The 23167-nt window shown below is 48.2% G+C and overlaps 2 protein-coding genes across 8 annotated transcripts in view; one reads left to right on the forward strand and one right to left on the reverse strand.

The window, feature by feature from the left end:
- Nucleotides 1-1038: 1038 nt before the first annotated feature.
- On the forward strand, nucleotides 1039-16785 carry PLA2G3 (phospholipase A2 group III). The gene is made up of 7 exons (XM_035098614.3): nucleotides 1039-1734; nucleotides 5731-5863; nucleotides 8405-8539; nucleotides 10195-10715; nucleotides 13843-13972; nucleotides 15244-15378; nucleotides 15938-16785. The coding sequence occupies exons 1-7, from the start codon at nucleotides 1176-1178 to the stop codon at nucleotides 16095-16097; spliced, it is 1773 nt and encodes a 590-aa protein (XP_034954505.2). The 5' UTR covers nucleotides 1039-1175; the 3' UTR covers nucleotides 16098-16785.
- A 159-nt stretch (nucleotides 16786-16944) lies between these two features.
- Nucleotides 16945-23167, reverse strand: part of INPP5J (inositol polyphosphate-5-phosphatase J) — a 36118-nt gene continuing 29895 nt past the window's right edge. For all 7 annotated transcript variants that reach the window (XM_035099002.3, XM_088659808.1, XM_060269312.2 and 4 more), the window contains exons 11-13: nucleotides 21940-22017; nucleotides 20255-20359; nucleotides 16945-18767 (exon numbers count right to left, since the gene is read on the reverse strand). In XM_035099002.3, coding sequence (XP_034954893.2) covers nucleotides 18144-18767; nucleotides 20255-20359; nucleotides 21940-22017 — 807 coding nt within the window. In that variant the 3' untranslated portion in view covers nucleotides 16945-18143. The remainder of the gene's footprint in view (nucleotides 18768-20254; nucleotides 20360-21939; nucleotides 22018-23167) is intronic.

Consider the following 23167-nt stretch of genomic DNA (forward strand, 5'->3'; position numbering starts at 1 on the left):
TGTGGCCCCTGACCCAAGGAGATACAACTTTTAGAAGACATCTGAAGGCAGCCCTGTTTAGTGAAGGTTTTAAATGTTTAATAATAATAATAATAATAATAATAATAATAATAATAATAATAATTTATTCCCCGCCCATCTGGCTAGCCACTCTTTCCACACAGACACACACATCATCATCTGCTAAAACTCCAGAGTGGTTTATAACACAAACTGCTTCCATTCCCTCAGATGCTAATGGGACATGCACAGTTGCCCAAGCACTCGGTACTCAGAGGTAGAACATGGAGATTCTGCCCCAAACCATCATGGTTCATAAGATCTGCGTTGCTGGATCACAGCAATCATATACTGTATTGAGCCCAAATGGAAGAAAAAATACTGGGAAAAGTGGGACACTACCACCAACCTCAGTTACCGCTGCTGCCTCCTTACTTACAACCAGTGTGACCCAGCAAGACAGTTCCAATATCCAATAAAAGTTGGCGGAATGGAGCATCTCTGCTAAGGAACAGTCTACCTCTGAGTACCAGATGCAGGAGACAGAGGGTTGTGGTCCCCAAGGTCTACTTCGGAGCATCTCCACAGTATCTGAATCTGACTGTGGGCTAGAGGGGTCCAGAGGGTCTGATCCGGCAATGATTTTATCTCAAGGGGCAGCACTGAGGCTCCCAGCCTCTGTGTGTGTGTGCGCGCGCGCAAATGAATGTGAGGATGTGCCAAAGTGAGTCTTCGATCCGGGTGAAATAAAACCTAGTTTCACCCCCTGCTATTTGGGCCACAATCCTAATCCAACGGGCCGTCTTCTGAAGGGGAGGCGCCTACTCTAAGTGGGCGTGCCCTCCGCAGGTGGCTGGCTTTCCCACGCCCATCCCTCCCTCCCCCTACGTCAGAGCGCTCTATTCGAACCTAACCCGAGGGTTTGAATGAGTCACAGCGGAGGGGCGCGGCTGCGCGAGGAGAGGGGGTTGCCCAGAGCCGTCCAATGAGCGGCCGAGTTCTCTTCTTGTGAAAAACCGCGGCGGTGGGAGGGAGCACTTCATTCATTCAGCGGCCGACTTCCGAAGGAGGCGAGGAGAGCGTGCGCCGGCAGTACGAACTAACTAACTAACCAGCCAGCTAGCTAGCTAGCCAGCCAGCCAGCCGTCAGGGAAGGAAGGTGTTTGTCGGCTCCCATGACGTCCTTGCGGCCCCTCTTGGCCTCCCTGCTGGCTCTCGCCCTCACGCTGCCTCCGGGCGCCCTGGGCTCCTGGAACAAAGCCAACACCTTCTGCCACACGGTCGCCCCCGACGGCGACGGCCGCTCCCGGTTCCTGAGCTTCTTGTGGCGGCGCCCAGACGGGCTCCCGCCCGCACTGGTCCAAAGCGCGTGGGACTCCCGGGGGCGCCTTCAGGGCTGCGCTTGGAGGGCGGAACCGTCCCTTACCAGTCGCTACGCAGAGCTGTGCGCGCCTCCTCCACCGACGGGGCCCGGGAGCCGTCGAAGGCGCGGCGTCGGAGGGACCCCCCACGGCAGTCCTTTGGTACGCTCCTACTGGGGGCCGGAGCTGCAGCGACGGCTCGCCGCCTTGGACGCGCAGAAAGACGCCTGCAGGGCGCCTCCAGGGGAGGCCGGAGCTGGCCGTCGAGGGGTCTCGGAAGATCAGGGGCACAAGCGGGTCCGGCGGGGTTGGACTATGCCCGGGACCCTTTGGTGCGGAGCTGGCGACTCGGCAGGGAATTTCACCGAACTGGGTAAGGATAGTTGGAAGTGGGGCGGGGCGGGCGGTATTCAGGGAAATGGGATGGATTCAGTTTTGGCTCGCGTCGGATGGGTGCAGGGGTGCCAACTTGGGGGTGGAATTGTTGGGTAAGCCCCACCTTGCATAAGCGATCACACGACGCAGTGCGCACACGCACAATTTGAATGTGAATGCCCATCATTTTTAGGGGGGTCCGGCACCCTCAAATATTTTATTGTGGGGGTCAAAGCTCCTACAACCCCTAGGAGTTGGCTCCTTTGGATGGGTGAGTCCTACGACCGCAAGAGCAGCTGATTTCAAAACGGTCCTGGAACGTGGAGTACTGTACTAAGAAAGAGTTTCTGAGCATGTGCAGAGCGTTGTTCCTATCCTGCTGCTGAGTCAGTGCCGCCAACCGGGAGATTTCTTTGGGAGAAGGAACAGGCGCTCTCTCCAGACAAAACAACTGTAGTTTTGAAGCTGGAAGGCTAGTTCCTAGGGACAGATTCTGGAGGCTGATCAGTTATTATGCTCATATCTTCTTTTTCGTTTAAAAGTCTATTCTTCTATAATATGAAACTATTCTGTGCAACTCGCGCAGGGTCGAGCAATTATTCAGGCACTAGGCAACTTTCATACAACGCACGGCTGGCTTGCAGAACTCATTGCCACTAGATGTGGCTGGTGTCACATACGTTTAGATGACTTCGGAAAGGATGGGCTGCAAAATTAGTTTTAGGGCAGGTCATTAACTCCACCCTGTTTGTGATGCTGCAGGAGGCCAATAGTAGGGGGACCCAGAGTTAATGACCTGCAGGGCCAACTTAATTCTAGCTTTCTTCCTGCCCTCCTCCTCCTTGCTGAGCTCTACAAGGGCAACATTGAGAGGAGGAAGGTGGCAGGCAGGGCCACCCCCGGAACAGCTGAAAGTCCAAAGGCAGGCAGGTGGGGGGGTGACAGGGGCCAGACTGATGGGGCAGTGCCCCATTTGCCCTAATGCATCTGTTATTCATCCAGTGTGGGGAGAAGCCAAGACTGGAATCTGGGAAGCCGCCTTATCTGGAGTCAGATAATTGACTATATTAGCAGCCGCTCTCCCGGGTCTTTCTCCTACCCGTACCTGGAGATGCTGAGGGTTGAACCTGTGACCTTCTGCATGCAAAGCAGGGACTCTGCCACTGAGCCACCATAGATCTTCCCTTGAGCCTCCTTCTCTGATGCACATCTGAGTTCATCCAGGACATTGATTTCATTGCACCATCATGTCTGTCAGATTTTGGGGTACCCAAAGTTGATGTTAGTTTGGAACAGATAACAGCTATGTTGCCTAACACCCGGTTTAGTTGACAATGCCTTCATTGCTTCACTGCTTGATGTTTGCCATCCGGGACTTGTTTGGGAAGAAGGGCTGGATGTAAATCAAATAAATTTCATAAGGATCCTTTGGCAAAACCTCTTTCTGCTGTCGAAAGAGCAGAACTGTTGCCTCTCGTGTGCTGCAGTAGCCCATCCAAGACCACAAGGGGGCAGCGGTGACAGGCCGTTTCTCCGTTTTTTTAACTGCTGCTACTCCAGCCGTGATTTTTTTTTCCAAATTATTTTTATTAGCATTTTAAACTTTAATATTTCCATTCATTTCTTCATCTTAAATCATGGTATCATACAAGCAAACATCAGCAAAAACATACAATAAAAATAAAAAAAATAGAAAAGGGAAAAAAAGAACAAAAAAAACCAAAGAAAACCAGAAAAAATAGAAAAAAGAAAAAAACCAATCTAATATTCATAACAGTTTCGTAACTTTGACTTCCCCGCTCCCCCCGTCCCGAGCCTAATTGTAACCCCTAATTGGCAATTTTCCTATTAAACAATTCTAAAAAATCTAATATCATACCAAACATCAAAATTCCATATAGCACATTAAAAAAAAAATTCCTTCTTACTCTGATTACTAATCCTCTAATTTTTCCCCTTTAGCCTCTTAATTTTGCTAAAAATATTCTAACTTATATAATCTAAAATTCTTTCACTTCAATTCATAATTAGAACTTTAAAAAATCCCCTCTCCTCCACCAGATGGCAATCCCCTGGATATCCCAACCAACTCCTTTGTTCAGTCCATTTCCAAACCATTTAATCAGTCCTTAAAATACAATAATCCTCTCATCCCACTCCATCTCTCACCCACTCCATCCCATCTTCTTCTTTCCCCCGGCCCCTCTGCCAGCCCCAGTCCAAATTCCCTTTTTCTTTGACGTCCCAATTGACATATTCTTCGCCTGGTTCTTGCCCCCCCTCTCTCACTAGGGAGGTTCGAATCCAGGCCATTTCTTTAGCATTTGACACAGCTTGCCTGTTTCCCAGAACTTGCTCTCCCCCTCTCTCTGAGAGAAACAGTTCCTGGGCATCTCTATACAGTGTAGCTCTTTTGTTGCAGCCTCCGTCCCGTGCTGTCCCTCCCACCGACTGCACTTCGATCGGTGTCTGGAGCTCCTCTTGTACTTCTTCTCCCGAAAGATTTGTGTTGTTACTTTCAATTGTTTCAGACTGTGTCACCATGTCATCAGAGAGGGATCGGTTTAATGTTGCAATGCATAACTTTGTAACTCTTGTATATTCTTTTACTCCCATCATCACCTCATGGACTTTTTCCCACACACTTTGCATCATTTTCTCACACATCATGTCCGATTATTTTGACTAACTCAGTCCTTTGTCTTCTCCAATTACAATATGGCGCATGGGGTGTTGTGGCCAAGAGAAAATCCTTGCTAGCTGGCCAGTGCAGCCAGGTTCCTGCCACCCCGCTGCCGGAGAGCTCGTTCTTTTTTTTAGACTCAAATTTTGCGGAGATCCAAATTAAAAAGTCCACTCACCTCCCCTTGGCTCCGCTACCACCAGGGAGGTGTTTTAATAAATTAATAAATTTTTTGCAAAGTCCAAAGTCCCGTTCCAGCACTATGGCTGCAGGCTCGGCAATTGCAGATTGGTTTCTCGGTGGGGGGGGGGACGACCTCCGTTTTCTTTTGAATTCCCCTCCTGAGTCCGAATTTCTTCCAAATTAAAAAATTTCCTTACTTACAGGTCCAGATCATTGCTTTGGAGGTATCTAGCACCCGTTGTTGCCGGCTCGGAGCTTAACGCCTCAGAGATAGCGAATTGGCCCAAGGCTCCGTCCCGCTCTGCCTGCGCACGTCACCCCCTCGAAAAAAGGAGGTTGTCGGGCGGCGAACGGGGCTTGAAGGAGCTCCGCTGGGTATCCAGGTCCCCAAAAAGCCAAATTTGGGGGTTCTAAGGGTGGCCGCTTCGCTCGAACGGCTCATCCCCCCCTCTGGGGCGCCGGGAATTTCGGAGCCCGAAAATTCCCCGCCAGCTTTCAATGGCGGCTAGACCGGAAGTCCCCTACTCCAGCCGTGATTTGCAGGGCTGAGCAGTGGGTACAAGGAGGGAGGACAGTTCAAATGTCCTTGGGTTCAAATGAAGAATGCTCCCTCCCACCAAACTCAAAAATCCTGTTAGCGGCATGGCACTGTAGTCCGTTAAGCCCCAAATGCAGCAATAAAAATATTTTGTGAGTTGGAATACTGCGATTCTGGGTTTGCGTCCAATGAATTTCTTAAATCATGGTATCATACAAGCAAACATCAGCAAAAACATACAATAAAAATAATACAGCATGTAGCTGCTGTAAGAGTCACTGTTGCTTCAAGCACTGTTGCACCTACTCTGAGTAGACAACCCCTCCCCATTTGTGTTGTGGATGCACCCACAATCGCTAGAGCATCCTTTGACAATCGGGTGCCTTTGGGTGGACTACAACTCCCATGAGCCGCAGCCAACGGCAGCCCCACTGTCATGCGGCTGGAGGGTGGCATGATTGGGAATCAGTGTTGTTTCCCCCGAGCATCTCCTTGCTCCTGTGGTCACTACACCCAGCCGTTACCCAGCCACAAGCTCTGGAGCTCTCACACCCTTCCTTAGCCTGATCCGAGCATTTTTTTTTTTGCAGGCGTCTTCCAAGGCCCAGATGTGTGTTGCCGGGAGCACGACATGTGCGAAGCTCAGATCTCTGCACTGGACTACAAGTTTGGGATGCGCAACTTCCGCCTGCACACAGTATCTCACTGTGAGTGTGATGAGCGGTGAGTATTGGGTGGCGTTGTTTCTAGACAGAGCATGGCTCTCGCTCAGTGAGCATGGCTCTCGTTATGAGGAACGGATTAGGGAGCTGGGTATGTTTAGCCTGGAGAAGAGAAGGTTAAGGGGTGATATGATAGCCATGTTCAAATATATGAAAGGATGTCATATGGAGGAGGGAGAAAGATTGTTTTCTGCTGCTCCAGAGAAGCGGACACGGAGCAATGGATTCAAACTTCAAGAAAGAAGATTCCACCTAAACATTAGGAAGAACTTCCTGACAGTAAGAGCTGTTCGACAGTGGAATTTGCTGCCAAGGAGTGTGGTGGAGTCTCCTTCTTTGGAGGTCTTTAAGCAGAGGCTTGACAGCCATATGTCAGGAATGCTTTGATGGTGTTTCCTGCTTGGCAGGGGGTTGGACTGGATGGCCCTTGTGGTCTCTTCCAACTCTATGATTCTATGATTCTATGATTCAGTACCTGATTTATGTATAAGCTAAACAAGCTATAGCTTAAGGCCCCACTCTCTTGGGACCCCCCAAAAAAATTAAAGAAAAAAAACCCTGGATGTACATTTCCAAAATATAAGATAAACAACAACTAAAATAAAACCTACAGGCAGCAACAGTGTTTTGTGTTGTGTAGGCTCCTATGATGTAAGTAATGGGACCCACCTGCTAGCCTGCTCCCTAAAATATCACTGGTTTGCTCATTTCTATATATAGGGTGCCTACATTCTGCATGGACAGGTTGGGTGGCAACATGCGCAAATGGATTTAGATACCTGTTAGGTCCATAAATTACCATATACAGTCGTACCTCGCTTTAGGTCCGCTGCGGTTTGAGTACTCTCGGTTTGAGTACTCTGCGGACCAGGAAGTGTTTACTTCCGGGTTCCACGATGCGCAGAAGCGATTTGCGCGGTGCGCGCATGCACAGAAGCACTCTATCAGCGCTTCGCGCATGCGTGGAAGCGGCACTCCGTTTGAGTACAGCTCCCCGGAACGAATTGGATCCGTCAACCGAGTTACCACTGTAGCATATATTCAACACAAAAAACTGTGACAATTTGGTGTTGACAAAGGACAGCTGGACATATAAAGGGCCCCATTACCTTCAGTAGCTTAGGGCCTCATCAAACCTAAATCCGGCCCTGCTCTCGTTTCGGATGCCAGAAGCCCCAGATCTTCAATCCTGCATGAGGCTTTTCTTTAGCCATTGCTCAGCAACAACACATGCTGCAAAGGCCTGCAGTTCAGTCTCCAGCACAGACTGAAATGGAACTTGGTTTATCAACTCAGACAAGACATCTCTGCTTGAGACCTTTTAAAGTTGGGTTGGAGCAGGGAAACGAAAGACGAGCTGGTCAAAGCCTCTATGATACACTGGGCAATAGATATAGGGCGCAATATGGAAACCTCTGGGGAAAACTTTGGAAAAGCAATTTGGAGCTTATAGCATGTTATTATTTGAAGGGGAACTACCTGAAAATGATTTACAGATCCTATTTAACTCCGAGTAGGCTTGCTAATATGTATAAGACTGAATCAGATAAGCCCTGGAGATGCAAAGACGTCGAGGGTACGTTCTTTCATATGTGGCAGACCTGTAAAAGGAGAAGAGTTTTTAAGGTCTTTTTGGTTGTTGTTTGTTTTCTTTTTTTTTCTTTTTTTCTGCTTGGAAATCTTTGTGTGAGTTTTTGTATTTTATGTAATTTTTGTGTGCTTTTTTCCTTTTCCTTTTTGATATTAAGTGTGTCTTTTAAATTATTAAAACAATAAAGAATTTATATTGGGGGGGGAGTATTGGGAAATAATCCATAATGAAAAAAACCTTTAAAAGTACTTTTCCAAACAAAACAAAAAAACCAGAGTCCTTAAAAAAAAAATCCTTCAGTAGCACCTTAAAGACCAACTAAGTTTATATTTTGGTATGAGCTTTCGTGTGCATGCACACTTCATCAGATACAGTATCTGATGAAGTGTGCATGCACATGAAAGATCATACCAAAATAAAAACTTAGTTGGTCTTTAAGGTGCTACTGAAGGAATTTTTTTATTTTGTTTCGACTCAGACCAACACGGTTACCTACCTGTAACCAGAGTCCTTTTTGTTGGGGATAATTCAGACTGAAATTCCCGGGTGTCAAAAAAGGTTATGTATACTGCTACTGCGGCCCGTGTTTTGTTAGCCCCAAAATGGAAAACGAGCGAGCTCCCAGATAAAGAAGAATGGCAACTTAATCTGACAGAATATGCTCAGCTTGCGGACCTAATTTATAGAATGAGAGAACAAGAAGAATGTATGTTTAGAGAAGATTGGAAAACGTTTATAGAATATATGGGAGGAAACTGTGAACACCTGAAAACGCTGGCAGCATTAAGATAAATTCAACGGTGTGAATACGTTTTGATAGATGCAATAATGGAATACTGAATGGTATAGGTTTTGTAAAGTATGCAGGGGTTTATGTTACGCAAAATGAACCATGGAAAGAGGAGAACGGGAGTCCACCTGCCCTGATGGTTGCTTTGCTTCCATTGACAGGTTCAAGCAGTGCCTGTTGGATCAAAACGACACCATCTCCAACCTCGTGGGCATCAGCTTCTTCAACCTGCTGGAGATTCCCTGCTTTGTCCTGGAGAACACTGAGCAATGCCTGGAATGGCATTGGTGGGGTGGGTGAGTGTTTGGCCCTCTCTGGTCTTCCCTGGCTGTAGGGGGCTTGCTTTCCCTCTAGGTGGCGCTCATCTTATTTTACCCTGTGCGCTGAACAATTAATATCTCTATAACTTTATCTTTATATCCTTTTTACCTTTTATCTACCAATCTACAGTAGTACCTTAGTTCTCAAACTTAATCCATTCCGGAAGTCCCTTCCGAAACCAAAGTGTTCCAAAACCAAGGCACGCTTTCCCATAGAAAGCAATGCAAAATGAATTAATCCGTTCCAGACTTTTAAAAACAACCCCTAAAACAGCAATTTAACATCAATTTTACTATCTAATGAGACCATCGATACATAAAATGAAAGCAATAATCAGTGTAAAAGGTAAAGGGACACCTGACCATTAGGTCCAGTCGTGACCGACTCTGGGGTTGCGCGCTCATCTCGCATTATTGGCCGAGGGAGCCGGCGTATAGCTTCCAGGTCATGTGGCCAGCATGACAAAGCCACTTCTGGCGAACCAGAGCAGCACACGGAAACACCGTTTACCTTCCCGCTGTAGCGGTTCCTATTTATCTACTTGCATTTTGACGTGCTTTCGAACTGCTAGGTGTGCAGGAGCTGGGACGGAGCAACGGGAGCTCACCCCGTCACAGGGATTCGAACCGCTGACCTTCTGATCAGCAAGCCCTAGGCTCAGTGGTTTAACCCACAGCACCACCTGGGTCCCTATAATCAATGTACTGTACTATAAAATATATTTTTTCTTACCTGCACTGGTTGTTTGGATGGGGGGGGGGCTTTTTACCCATTTCCGCAGTCACACAATCAACCAGTAGCTGAACAAACAGTCACAAAAACAAATTAACCAAAAAAGCCTCAAAAACAAAAACACCAAATAAATAGCAAAAACAAAAGTGCCAAACCTAATCCGTTCCGGAAGTCCCTTTGACTTCTGAAATGTTCGAAAACCAAGGTGCAGCTTCTGATTGGTGCAAGTGCCCTGGAAACAATAGCTGTGACGTTTGGCTTCCGAAAAACGTTCGAAAACCGGAACACTTACTTCCAGGTTTTTGGCGTTTGAGAAGCAAGGTGTTTGAGAACCAAGGTACTACTGTATCTGGTTTTTCAGATTAAAATTTTACAGTCACATATCCAACATCCAACATAAAAAAAAGATTCCAAGGAATCTCTTGGACTTCCCTCCTCCCCTTTGTGGGTCCTATTGCTAATCATTTCCTCCTGCATCTTTTATGATAATCCAAATCTTTTCCCTCTCCATTATGTCCCAAATTCACCATTAAACTACAAGTGATATTCCAATCCTACTAACAATTTTAACTCTTTACAATGGTCTTTAAGATAAGTTATAAATTTTCCCCATTCCTTAATAATAAAATTTGGTCTTCCTGATTTCTGATTCTTCCGGTCATTTTAGCCATTTCAGCATAATCTGCCAACCTGATCTGCCATTCTTCTCTGGTAGGGAATTTATCTCCTTTTTAGCTTTCAATAACAAATATATTTTCAAAAATGCCTGAAGCAGTATATTATTTAAAAGGCCTGTTGCTGGCTTGGATTCACATGCATCATTGGTGTTAGAAGTGGGATTAAAAGTCAAGACATCACTCCTGCTCTTAAGTCCTCCTCCTCCACTTTGCCTTTCCAGGTGCAAGGAGTATGGCCTGAAGCCATTGGCTCGCTTGGTGGAGCAAAGCCACTACCATGCCGCCTTGCCATACGTCGAGAGCTCCAGCCCCACCACGCCTCCACCCCCACCCAGAAGGCATTGGGGCAGGGGCAGGAAGCACGGTTGGAAGAAGAACCAGAAGCACCGGAAACATCCGGAACAGGATGCCTCGGAGAGCTTGCGGCTGCACCCGGAACGCCCAGGCGCCTCGGATTCTGTGACTCAGCCAATCTTGACCTCCAAGCTGGATGGGATCGCACACTTCCCAGTACGCACCAGTCCGGAAGCGGTCTCCGTGAACGAGGAGAGAGTGCCTTTGCCACCTACCCTCAGGACTATGTCAAAACAAGACTTGTCAGGAGGCGTTCATACGACGGCACGTTCAGGTGTGCAGAAAACCCATGTGATCGCCGAAAGGCTACCCAACAAGGCAGGGCAGGAAGGGGTGTCGCCGTCTGGCGCCAGCAAACACAACCGCACTCGTAAACCAGGTAAACTAGGTGAGTAAATGGCTGGTGGGAGGGGGTTGTGTCTGTGCTTTCTGGTGGGGGGTGGTTTTTAGGAGGTAGAAGTATTTGGGAATGGGGTGGGGAGCAAGAGGGCAGATTGTGAGAGAGAGAGTCTCCCCCCCCCCCGACTGTGTTAGAATATGAATTGCCTGGGTATAATTACAACTGAAGTCCCTAAAACTCGGAAAAAACTTCTTTACGTACACACCTGCCGCAGCACAGATTTTACTTGCACCAAAATGGAGAACAGATGTAGTGGCAACGAAAGCGGAGAGGCACATTAAAATGTTGGAATATGTGGAGTTAGCAGGCTTGACGGGCAGAATAAGAAATCAGGATGCTAAAATGTGTGAGGAGGACTGGAAAATATAGAATATATGTGAAAAATTAGTATACAGTGGTACCTTGGTTCTCAAACTGAATCCGTTCCGGAAGTCCCTTCCAAAACCAAAGCGTTCCAAAACCAAGGCACGCTTTCCCATAGAAAGTAATGCAAAACGGATTCATCCTTTCCAGACTTTTAAAAACAACCCCTAAAACAGCAATTTAACACGAATTTTACTATCTAACAAGACCATTGATCCATAAAATGAAAGCAATAAACAATGTACAGCCGTTACACAATCAATCAATCAATCGCTAGCTGGACTGGGTTCCACACAGTCACAAAAACAAAAGAGCCGCAAAAACAAAAACGCAAAATAAATAGCAAAACCAGACAGACCTCAGTGTAACACTCAAAACGGAAGTGTAACACTCAAAACGGAGCACGTTCAGCTTCCGAAAAGAGTTCGCAAACCGGAACACTTACTTCCGGGTTTGCGGTGTTTGGATTCCAAGTTGTTTGAGTACCAAGGTGTATGAGAACCAAGGTACCACTGTAAACAGACAAACGATGTAGCAAGTCTCGAGTAAAGTTCTACAGCGTAAGCCAAAGCAAAAGAGGTAAGGAGAGGAAATGAGAAGGGTTTGGAAAACTTAAAAAGACATGAGAGGGAGGGAAGATAAAAGGAACCATGGAATGGAAAGGAAAGGAAGCCCTTCGGCGCTTTTGTATGAATTAGAATATGTAATAGAAAAGCAAATGCAAATAAAAATAATATGAATTGCCTGATGATAAGGACACAGGAGGTCTTCTGGGTCAGGACAAAGGCCCAGCCAGGCTAGCATCCTGTTCTCTCTCCACTTGTGATTTCCAGCAACTGGTTTTCAGAAGCGTCGTTGCCTCTGACACTGGAGGTGGACATAGCCATCATGGTTCATAGCTGCTGAATTTGTCCAATAGCTCAGTCAGTAGAGCAGGAGACTCTTAATTTCAGGGTCATGGGTTCGAGAGCCACATTGGGCAAAAGATTCCTGCATCGCAGGGGGTTGGCCTAGATGACTCTTGGGGCCCCTTCCAACTCTTCCAGCTGATGATTCTTTTAAAGCCATTCACGTAGCTGGCCATGCTTGCCTTCTGCAGGTACAAGTTCCCCATGGCTCAGCTATAAGTTGCGTGAAGAACAAATTTCTTCTTATCTGTCCTGAATCTTTCACCAGCTCCATTGGAGAATCCAGAGTTCTAGTGCTTCTGCTTTCTCCATACTGTGCATAAGTTTGTATATCTATCTGCGAGGGCCGTTGTCCATCCCAAGCCTTTGACCAAAAGGAAATCCACCTTCCCACACCCCTACTTTTAACTTTATGGAATTTGGGGGGGGGGTGTCACAAGACATAGAAGTGGCCACCAGCTCAGGTGGCTGTAAAAGGCTATTATGCAGGTTGACAGGGATCTGTCAGAAGCTCTTACCTGCGCTGGCAAAATGAAGCCTCCACATATGGAGGTGGTATGCTTCTGAATATCAGGGTTCTGGGTACAAATGGAGAGAAGGCTGTCACTCTTCACACCTTCCTTATAAGCTGGAGGTGTCTGGCTGTCCCCTGTTGGCAACAGGATGCAGGTCTGGGCCAGAGGGCCAGTCTTTTGACGGCATGCAATGAGTCTGTCCAGTACAGGGGCATACCCTCCAACATTTCTCCAGTAAAAATAGGGATGTCCTATTCAATATTTTTATTTTTATATTTACTTACTTACTTACTTTATATATTTATTAATACCCCACCCATCTGACTGAGTGGCCTCAGCCACTGAGTGGCTTTCAACATATGTAAAAATATAATAAAACAATTTTATTTTATTATTTAAAAAACTTCCCTATACAGTGGTACCTCGGTTTATGAACACAATTGGTTCCAGAAGTCTGTTCATAAACTGAAGCGTTCATAAACTGAAGCGAACTTTCCCATTGAAAGTAATGGAAAGTGGATTAATCTGTTCCAGATGGTCCGCGGAGTACTTAAACTGAAGCGAACTTTCCCATTGAAAGTAATGGAAAGTGGATTAATCCGTTCCAGACGGGTCTGCGGAGTACTCAACCTGAAGCGTACTTAACCCGAAGCATGGGTGTAATTGGTTCCGGAAGTCCGTTCATAAACTGAAGCGAACTTTCCCATTGAAAGTAATGGAAAGTGAATTAGTCCGTTCCAGATGAGTGCACGGCGTTCATAAACTGAAAATTCGTAAACCGAGGTGTTCATAAACCAAGGTTCCACTGTATAGATGTCGTCTTCCCTTCAGATGTCTTCTACCTCCCCACCCCAATATTTTTTTACAATTTTCTTTTACATTTTAGAATATTCATTTAAACAACCTTAAAATATCAATGACTTCCTCTCTTCTGTTTCCATGGTTCATTTTGCATAACATAAATCCCTGCATATTTTATATAAACCAAACCATTCAGTATTCCATTATTACATCTATCGAAACTTATTCACACTGTTGAATTTAATCTTAATGCTGCAAGAGACTCAGGTGTCTTCTGAAGGTTGTCTAGTTACTTATCTCCTTGGCTTGCATAACTCCATACCTTCCAGTATTTCTCTGATGAAAATAGGGACATCCTAAGGAAATGCGGGACATTCCAGGATCAAATCAGAAACCAGAACGGCTCCTGTGAATCTGGGGCTGTCCCTGGGAAATAGAGGACACTTGGAGGGTCTGCAGGGGCTTGACTACCACCTCTGGAATTGTGGGCTCCTCCTGATTTTAACAGCTCCCTGCTTGCCTCACCAGCCTGGTCGCGGAGCTGCAGCTGCTACAGACGCCTGGACCAGTGCCCATATAGGATCGGGCCCAATGAGGTCAAATACCAGCTGCACAATGTGGACTCCCGCACCCTCTTCCACTGCAACTGCACCCGCAGGTAAGTGCCGGTGTTATCCTTCCAAACCCCCCCCCCATCCAAATTGCACCATCCCTGGGGCTGAGCATCTGAACTGATGGGTAGGAAACCCCTGGGAAGGAGGCCACATAGCCTGTAGACTTGGAGGAGGTGGGGTCTTGTAGGCCACACCCATTTCAACCCGCTTCTTGGGGCATTTTCAACTGATGGTGGTCCAACCTTCCTTGGAAGACTTCCAGGGAGCAAGACTCTAGGGTTGGGAGGTGGGAGAGAGGCTGCTTTGCATGCAGAAAGTCCCAGGGATTGAACCTAGGACAGGCATCCCCAAACTTCAGCCCTCCAGATGTTTTGGACTACAATTCCCATCATCTCTGACCACTGGTCCTCTTAGCTAGGGATCATGCGAATTGTAGGCCAAAACATTTGGAGGGCTGCAGTTTGGGGATGCCTGGCCTAGGATCTTCGGCAAGCAAAGCAGATTCTCAGGTGGCAGAGGAACCCAAACCCCACGGCAGGTTCCCAGGAACGGATAAGACAAGGAAAAGTCCTTACCATCTGCTTTTTATTCATTAATCACAGAGAGAGGCTTGGAAGGCAGCCTCTTGGGATAATGGCGTTGTCCCGATTGACTATCTACCCCCCTTTTCTCCCACTTCATTTGCCATCTCTTCTAAGGGTGGCGCTGAGGGCCCTTTGCTTCTGAGCCCTTTACTCTCCTACTTTCAAGGCTCACCGGCTTGCAGGAGAGGGGGCTCTTGAATGCTTTCTAAAGACATTGTGTCCGTCAGCTGTCTCCCTTCTGGTGCTGCTTCCTCCTCCTCCTTTCCCATTATTTCCCAGCTTTCCCCCTCATCTTCCTCTGAGTTGTGACCTCCCTTAATCCCCTGTTGTAATTCTGAACTGTCTTCATCTTCTCTGGAAGGGTCAGGCTAGGGAGGAGGTCTCCACCATTCCTCTTCTGCCCAGTCCCTGTCACGGATGCTCTGCCACTGAGCTGAAGTCATTCCCCAGAAAATAAAGTAGGATTTTAGCCCTTATGGTTCTGAAAAGGAAGAGCTAGATTAAATAGGAAGCTGCCCTATTCCAAGCCAGACCTTTGGTCCAGCTAGTTCAGTATTGTCTACACAGACCAGCAGCAGCAGCAGCTCTCCAGGGTTTCAGGCAGACATACCTGGAGATGCTGGGCATTGAACCTGGGACGGCCACGGGGCTAAATCCTTTCCCTAGGCTTCCTGACTGGAGGGTTGGTGTGGGCGAATGTCTCTGGCTTCTAAGCCTTTTTCTCCTTACAGGCTGGCCCGGTCCCTCCGGAGGACGAAGGGTCCCAACGAGGTGGAAGAGGAGGTTCTGTCTGGCTACGTCTCCTCCTCGTGTTTCGTCTTGCAGAGACCTCCAGGTTGCATGGAAGGAGAGGGCGAGCAATCCAAGTGAGTGGCCTGTTCGTTGGGTAAAAGGTGGGCTTGGGCTTCTGGAAGGGAGGCTGGAGGTGGGGCCGACACGAGGCACATTGTTGCCCTAAGAGGCTACAGCAGCTAAATATCCCTGACTGGCCCTTATGGTTGTACCTTGGAAGTCGAACGGAATCCGTTCTGGAAGTCCGTTCGACTTCCAAAACATTCAGAGACCAAGGCGCGGCTTCCGATTGGCGGCAGGTTTGCAGTGTTTGGGTTCCAAGTTGTTCGGTTCTCAAATGCCTTGGTACTCAAGGTACCACTGTAGTCCTAGTTACAGGTAGGTAGCCGTGTTGGTCTGACGTAGTCGTTGATGTAATTGAGGAAATTCTGACTTTGCTGAAACGGCCTAGCATGAGTCTGTGTGGCAGAGGTGATATTCTAACTAGGGTCCTTCCTGTTCCCATTCCTAGTGGCGGACCCGTTCTTGGGCGTTTTTCTTCAAAACCCTTGGCAAAAAAACCCCCCACAATAGAATTCCCCACCCCATTCCCCACAGGCAGGGAGGGCTAATTGGTTACTATTTCTCTTGCAGTTGCATTGATGTGGGCAGAGCAGTCCTGGCCCCGGCACGGCACCTCACCAATCGGCTGGCACGGACGCACAGGGGCTCCCGCCTCAAGGTGAAGCGGCAGGAGTGGGCACCCCCCAGCCAGCCTCTCCGACTGTTCGATAAATGCATGCAGCTGCTGTGAAGGCGCCCACCAGACCTGGCCCCACTGAGCCGCAGGCAGTCTTTTCCTTTGGACACTGATGGGGTGGGGGGTGAAAGACCCCGGAGTGGGTTGCAGCTGAGCTCGGCCCCCATGAAGTGGACTGCCCTGGCTTGACCATGGGGCTGCCTCTACTTCTGCTGATGTAACCAAGGATACGATGCCGCACAGCTGTGCTGAGCACAGCAGGGGAAGGGACTTCCCTCCAGAGGCTGAGAAACCAGTGCTTACCAGTGCTCGCCACCAGCGCAACTTTGTGCAGAAGAGGCCAAGAAATGGCCCTGTGGGGGTGGCGTAAAAGGGCTCCCTTTGCAGGGGGTGTCTTGACATGAGAACAGACTCTGCTCATCTTCAGCAAACAAATCGGTTCCAACTCCTTTGAGGACCCACCGGGCGTGGGGGAAACATTGGATTACGTGGCATGGAACGGAAGTGGGAGGGGGGAGGACCCCTGCTTCCCCCCCACCAAGGAGAAATGAGCCCCTCCTGCTTCCTTTAACAGTGTATTTATTTAGAAAGCTCTTGCCGTGTGTCTTGTAGGATGTTGTTGACTCACAGCTGGACGTACCCCAAACTCTGCACCCTTGTTTATAATTTATTGGGAAGGGGTGGTTCTTGCTGGAGCTACTGTAAATAATGTACTAATGAGTAAAAGTGCTTTTTTTTCTGTATGCCTGGGCTCTGCTTAGCAAAGGGGAAAGATGCCTGAATGCTGAGGGGGAGAGGTGTGAACACAAATCCTATCCCACGTTGGCAGGGGGGTGGGGGGTGCTCTTTGCCACTGCCAGTGAGAGAGAGAGACACACAAATGCAGTCATCCATAGGTTGGTTTGTAGATGATTTTTATTTTTATTATTATTGGAAAGGAGGCGGAAGGGAAAAGTGAGGTAGGACAGATTGCATCAACTCTGAACTCGTCCCAGCGAAGGTCATGGATCTGTCTCGGGGGAGGCCAGCCCCCCCCTCACCCTCCCCTTTCCCCAAACCCCACCCCCAGGCAGCTTTCGTCATTTCTGGTTCCAAGGCACCTTGGTCACATTGCCCCGACAACCTAGCCACACATACTGCCCCCTCTCACACACACACACCCGTTCCTTTTTCGGCTTCCTGGGTCAGAGTCCCCCCCACCCCACCAATGGTACCCAAACTCTCCCCACTGTATCTCCATGATCTCAACTGGGTTGCATCCACCTCCTTTCCTCCAGCAAGAACTTTCTGCCATTTGCAGTTCAGCCCCCCCCCCAAGCCTTGGGGGGAAACACCAGCTGGGCCCTAACCAGACCTGAAGCACCAGCTTCATGCCTGGGGCCCACACCTGTCTCCAAGAACGCTTGATTTCCCATCCCCATCATATTGCACGTTCCGTATTTCACTTCTTATGGTCTCAACAACTTCCTGCAAGCAGGCTGGGCCTGGTCTTGCAGCAGCCATTGAGTCCAGCCAAGCAGAGCTTTTGCAACCAATAGCAAAAGTGTGTCTTCATCCCGTACCCAGCCAAGCTTCTGGCATGCACGCCTCTTTCTGCAGCTGCCCATTCCGCTGTACTGATCAATTGTCCTCCCATCGGAAGTGGCAAGCTTTCCGCTGCTTCTTCCTCCACCACCACCATGCCTCAGGACAAGAGCAGAGATTGTGCTAGGAGAGGAGAGTAGAGCTCCATCTCAACACCAAACAATGTTCAATGGGGAAGGGAGTTCTCACCAAAGGATGGTCTCCCCCCCCCCAAAAAAAACCAAGGAGTGGGGAGTTTCTATGGGTGAAAAGGCCGAGGGGGCTGAGGGCTTTTCACTCGTGATGTTCAGCCCCCTATGCACAGGGAGGGAGGAAGTTGATTGTCAAGCATACTCGAGTTGGGAGACGGGGCCTGACAAATGGCAGCCCCCTTCCCTGGGTCGTCGTGTCGCACACCAGGAGAGAAAGACACACACGGAGCAGAAAACTGGCAGGTAAAGGACACAGAGATAACACTGCAAGCTCACTACACGGGATGGTTGGACAGTGGGCTCACAGCAGCCGGCTGCGTCTCCCTCAGTGTCCCACCTCACGGCTGTGGTGGTTTGGACTATGGTGGTCTGGGGATAACCCCTCCTTTGGGGAGGTGCTGAAGAGGGTGGCCAGGGCCACGGTTGGACTGGTGGGGCTCATCCTGCGGGGAGGCAGGCCCTGGTCGGCACTCTCCCGCCGGGGGCCCATGACTTGATCGATGGTTTCCAGGCGCACAGCTGGCAGCAGTCCCAGGTTGCGGGGGTCTGTGCGGGCCAGGGGGTTCTCGTCAAAGCGCCAGGGGCTCTGGAAGCGAGGCCCAGCGAGGCTCTCTACATTCTGGGCAGCCTCTCGCGACTTGGAGCGTTGGCGGGGGCTGTCCTTGGAGAACTGGATGCTGGGGATTTCGCTCTTGAGGATGCTGCTGCCCCGGCGGCCCTGGGGTGAGGGGCTGCGGCTGGCCGCCTGGTCCCGGCTTGACGAGCGCAGGATGAGTCCATGGAACTTGGCCAAACTGGGGCTGCGGCTACGGTGACCCTTCATCTTCCCAGGGCTGGGGCTGCGGGATTTGGGGCCCAGGAGGACCAGGGTGCTGTCATCCTCCTCTTCCGAGGTGCTGCTGGAGCTGTCGGTGGGGCTGGTGGCTTGCTCCAAGGTGGGCAGTGAAATCTATGTGCAGGGAGATGGAGAGAGGAGAGAGGTCAATATTGACTTGGGAAGGCAGGGCCCAGCTACTCCCCACTACCTGATAAATTTTGGGCTGGACAGGTTGAGAGGAGGGATAGGGGAAGAATTTCAAATCTATCTAATTTGCACCTAACGAAGCAAGAAGCAAATCAAAACACAGCCAACCTTCACAATCTGCTCTTCTCCAGATTTTGCAATGTAAGGCGTACGGAAAAAAGGCATTTAATAGTGTAAAGTGTGCATAGCAAAATGCATTATGAAATTTGCAAAATGAAGCAAGCCATCTCAAAGTTTTTATGCTTGGTTTACTAAACACCAGTGAAAGCACACATACTGAATTAGGTTCACTCCACAGGGCAATAAATGCAAATTACCCTGTGCAAGTTATCCCAAGAAGTTTCCAGTTCATAATTTCCTGGAACATAGGAAACATGCCTCAAAGTCAGACAGACCCTGGGCCCAGCAAGCTCTGCACAGGAGCCAATTCCTAGGGGCCAAGGTCCCTTCAGCTGCCCCACTCCCCAAATAAAACATTTCAACTGCCAGGCCCACTTCTCAAGTTGATGAGCATTGCCATTCAAATGGTGGGGGGGGGCACATCTTGTTATTGATTGTATGGGGTAAAAGGTGGTGCTGTGGTTTAAACCACTGAGCCTCCTGGGCTTGCCATTCAGAAGGTCAGTGGTTCGAATCCCTGCAACGGGGTGAGCTCCTGTTGCTGTCTCAGCTCCTGCCAACCTAGCAGTTCGAAAGCACACTAGTGCAAGTAGATAAATAGATACCGCTGCGGCTGGAAGGTAAACAGTGTTTCTGTGCACTCTGGTTTCCGTCATGGTGTCCCATTGCACCAGAAGCGGTTTAGTCATGCCACATTACCCAGAAAACTGTCTGTGGACAAACGCCAGATCCCTTGGCCTGGAAGTGAGATGAGCGCCGCAACCCCATAGTCGCCTTTGACTGGACGCAACCATACAGGGGCCTTTTACCTTTATATGGGGGGGGGGGCGGTTACCTGAGCCCACCAATATTTTATTCAAGTTGGCACCCCTGCTGCTTGGTATTGTCCACAATGACTCCCAGTTGCTCTCCAGGATTTCTGACAGGGGTCTCTCCCAGTCCTACCTGGAGATGTCAGGGATCAAACCTGCTCTACCTACTAGAATCATAGAATCATAGAGTTGGAAGAGAACACAAGGGCCATCCAGTCCAACCCCCTGCCAAGCAGGAAACACCATCAAAGCATTCTTGACATATGCCTGTCAAGCCTCTGCTTAAAGACCTCCAAAGAAGGAGACTCCACCACACTCCTTGGTAGCAAATTCCACTGCCGAACAGCTCTTACTGTCAGGAAGTTCTTCCTAATGTTTAGGTGGAATCTTCTTTCTTGAGCTACAGCACTTTCCCCCAAACTCGCATTGCTGCTTAATGTCAAATAAGCATCCCTCCTGCACACCTGTCTCTGTGCTTACCTGGAAGGGCTCTGTCACACCCACCAAACAGCTGTAACTGTTGCTGTAGTAACCCAGGATATATTCGCCCTTCCCTTTGGGTAGAGACTCCTCTGGAAACAGTAACTAAACATTTGGGAAGAGAAAACAGGAGACAGCTATAAGGGTGGTCAAGAGCAGCAAGATGCCAACCTAAACAGCAGAGACCCAAAGGTGGTGGTTTCTAATGAAATAATATGCACATTGTGTGTGTGCTGGTTTTGACCTTTAAAGCCCTATGCGGCTTGGGACCCTCGTACCTACGGGACCGCCTCTCCTGGTATGCCCCGCGGAGGACCTTAAGGTCCACAAACAACAATACTCTGGAGATCCCGAGCCATAAGGTGGCTAGATTGGCCTCAACTAGGGCCAGGGCCTTTTCAGCATTGGCCCCAACTTGGTGGAACGCTCTTTCACAGGAGACCAGGGCCCTGCGGGATTGGTCGTCTTTCCGCAGGGCCTGCAAGGAGGAGCTATTCCGCCTGGCCTTTGGGCTGGACTTAGTCTGACCCCTGTGTTTTTCCTCCCTCATGGCTTGGATTTATGGACTACTTAAAATGAGGCTGCATTTTAAATTTTAATATTGTATTTTAATCTGTATTTTAATTAATTGCTTTTTATGTTTTATTGTAATTTTATTGGTGTTAGCCGCCCTGAGCCCGGTTTTGACTGGAGAGGGCGGGGTATAAATAAAAAAATATTATTGTTGTTGTTGTTATTATTATTATTACTACAAACTTTAAATCACCGTTTCCCAAACTTGGGTCTCCAGATGTTTGTTTTTTTACTACAACTCCCATCATCCCTAGCTAGCAGTACCAGTGGTCAGGGATGATGGGAATTGTGGTCAGAAAAGAAGCTGGAGACCCAAGTTTCGGAAACCCTGCTCTAAATGATAACATAGGTATCAGTAAGAATATCATACAGTGGTACCTTGATTCTCAAACGGCGAAAACCCCGAAGTGTTCCGGTTTTCAAACAATTTTTGGAAGCCGAATGTCCAATGCGGCTGTCGGCTATTGTTTCTGGGGCACTTGCACCAATCTTGCCACACCTTGGTGGTTTTTGAACATTTGGGAGGTAAAACCGACTTCTGGAACGGATTGAGTTTGGCGCTTTTGTTTTTGCTATTTATTTTGCGTTTTTGTTTCTGAGGCTTTTTCGGTTTGTTTGTTTTTGTGACTGTGTGGAACCCAGTTCAGCTACTGATTGATTGTGTGACTGCGGAAATGGATAAAAGCCCCCCATCCAAACAATGACTATCATCAGTGCAGGTAAGAAAAAAAAGTAATTTTAATTTTCATTATCTACAACACCGTCTAATTTATTTTATAGTACACAGTACATTGATTATTGCTTTCATTTTATGAACCAATGGTCTCGTTATAGTAAAATTTATGTTAAATTGCTGTTTTAGGGCTTGCTTTTAAAAGTCTGGAACAGATTAATCCGTTTTGCGTTTCTTTCTATGGGAAAGCACGCCTTGGTTTTGGAACGCTTTGGTTTAGGAACAGGCTTCCGGAACGGATTAAGTTTGAGAACCAAGGTACCACTGTATAATCCAACACGTCCTATTATGCAGCACTTCAAATACGTACTCCCATGATATCATAATGCAAAATTGTTTACTGTTACCCCCCCCCAAAAAAAATCTTGTATTCCCATACCTGGTAAACATTGCTTTCGGCGTCTTCTTGCTTTGCCCAGACATAGGCAACATAGTCCTTCAAGTGTCGGAAGCCCACCTGGGAGAGGGGAGAGAGGGAGGGGTCCAGAAAAACATCACCAGGGCTTTTTTTCCAGCGGGGTTGTGCATCCTCTCCCCCACCAAAAGAAACCCCTGACAGCCCTCCTATTATTGAATCTTCCAACCACAGGATCACTCAGCAGTTTAGAGTATGGTGCCGATAAGGCCAAGGTTGCAGGTTCGATCCCCGTATGGGGCAGGTGCATATTCCCGCATTGCAGGGGGGGGTTGGAGTAGAACTAAATGATCATCAGCCGTCCCTTCCGACTCTACGATTCTAGAATCATGACACTGCTGTAAAGGGTCTGGGAGCGTCAGCTCTTGAAATAAAATAAAATGAAAATTGACTGTAATTTGGAACCTGTTACACACACACACACACACACACACAGAGAGAGAGAGAGAGAGAGAGAGAGAGAGAGAGAGAGAGAGAGAGAGAGAGAGAGAGAGAGAGAGAGAGAGAGTAATATATACGGATGGGATGCAGATGGCGCTGTGGTCTAAACCCACAGAGTCTAGGGTTTGCCGATCAGAAGGTCGGCGGTTCAAATCCCCGCGACAGAGCGAGATGAGCACCGCAACCCCAGAGTGGTCCGCAAATGGACCTAATGGTCAGGGGTACAGTTACCTTTACCTTTAATATATACAGTGCTTTTCTCTAAAAAACTGCTTAGGGGTACAGTACTCTCATTTTGACTCAAGAAAATCACCATTTTATAGTTCAAATCGGGGGAAATAAATACAGTAAATTGACAAAAGTACAAAGATTCACAAAATGTTTAGGGGTATGCATACCCCTGCGTCCCCCCCCCAGAAAAAAAGCACTGAATAGATATACTGTGTGTGTGTGTGTGTGTGTGTGTGTGTATACACACACACACACACACACACACACACACACACACACACAGACAAACCACATACACATATACATATACATATACACAAATACAAATGAAATAAAGTAAAATAAAATTAACCTGCTTAGCCAGAGGGATTTGGGAAGGGACATAGCTCAGTAGCAGAGCACGTGCTTGGCATATACTGTATAGGGAATCTGCTTCAAACTCTAGCACCTCCAGGTAGGCCTGGGAAAGACCCCTGCCTGACTCCCTGGTGGGGACAATACTGAGCTAGTTAGACCGGGG

Source organism: Zootoca vivipara, chromosome 16 (assembly GCF_965207765.1).
Source record: "Zootoca vivipara chromosome 16, rZooViv2.hap1.1, whole genome shotgun sequence".
NCBI classification, from domain to species: Eukaryota; Metazoa; Chordata; class Lepidosauria; order Squamata; family Lacertidae; genus Zootoca; species Zootoca vivipara.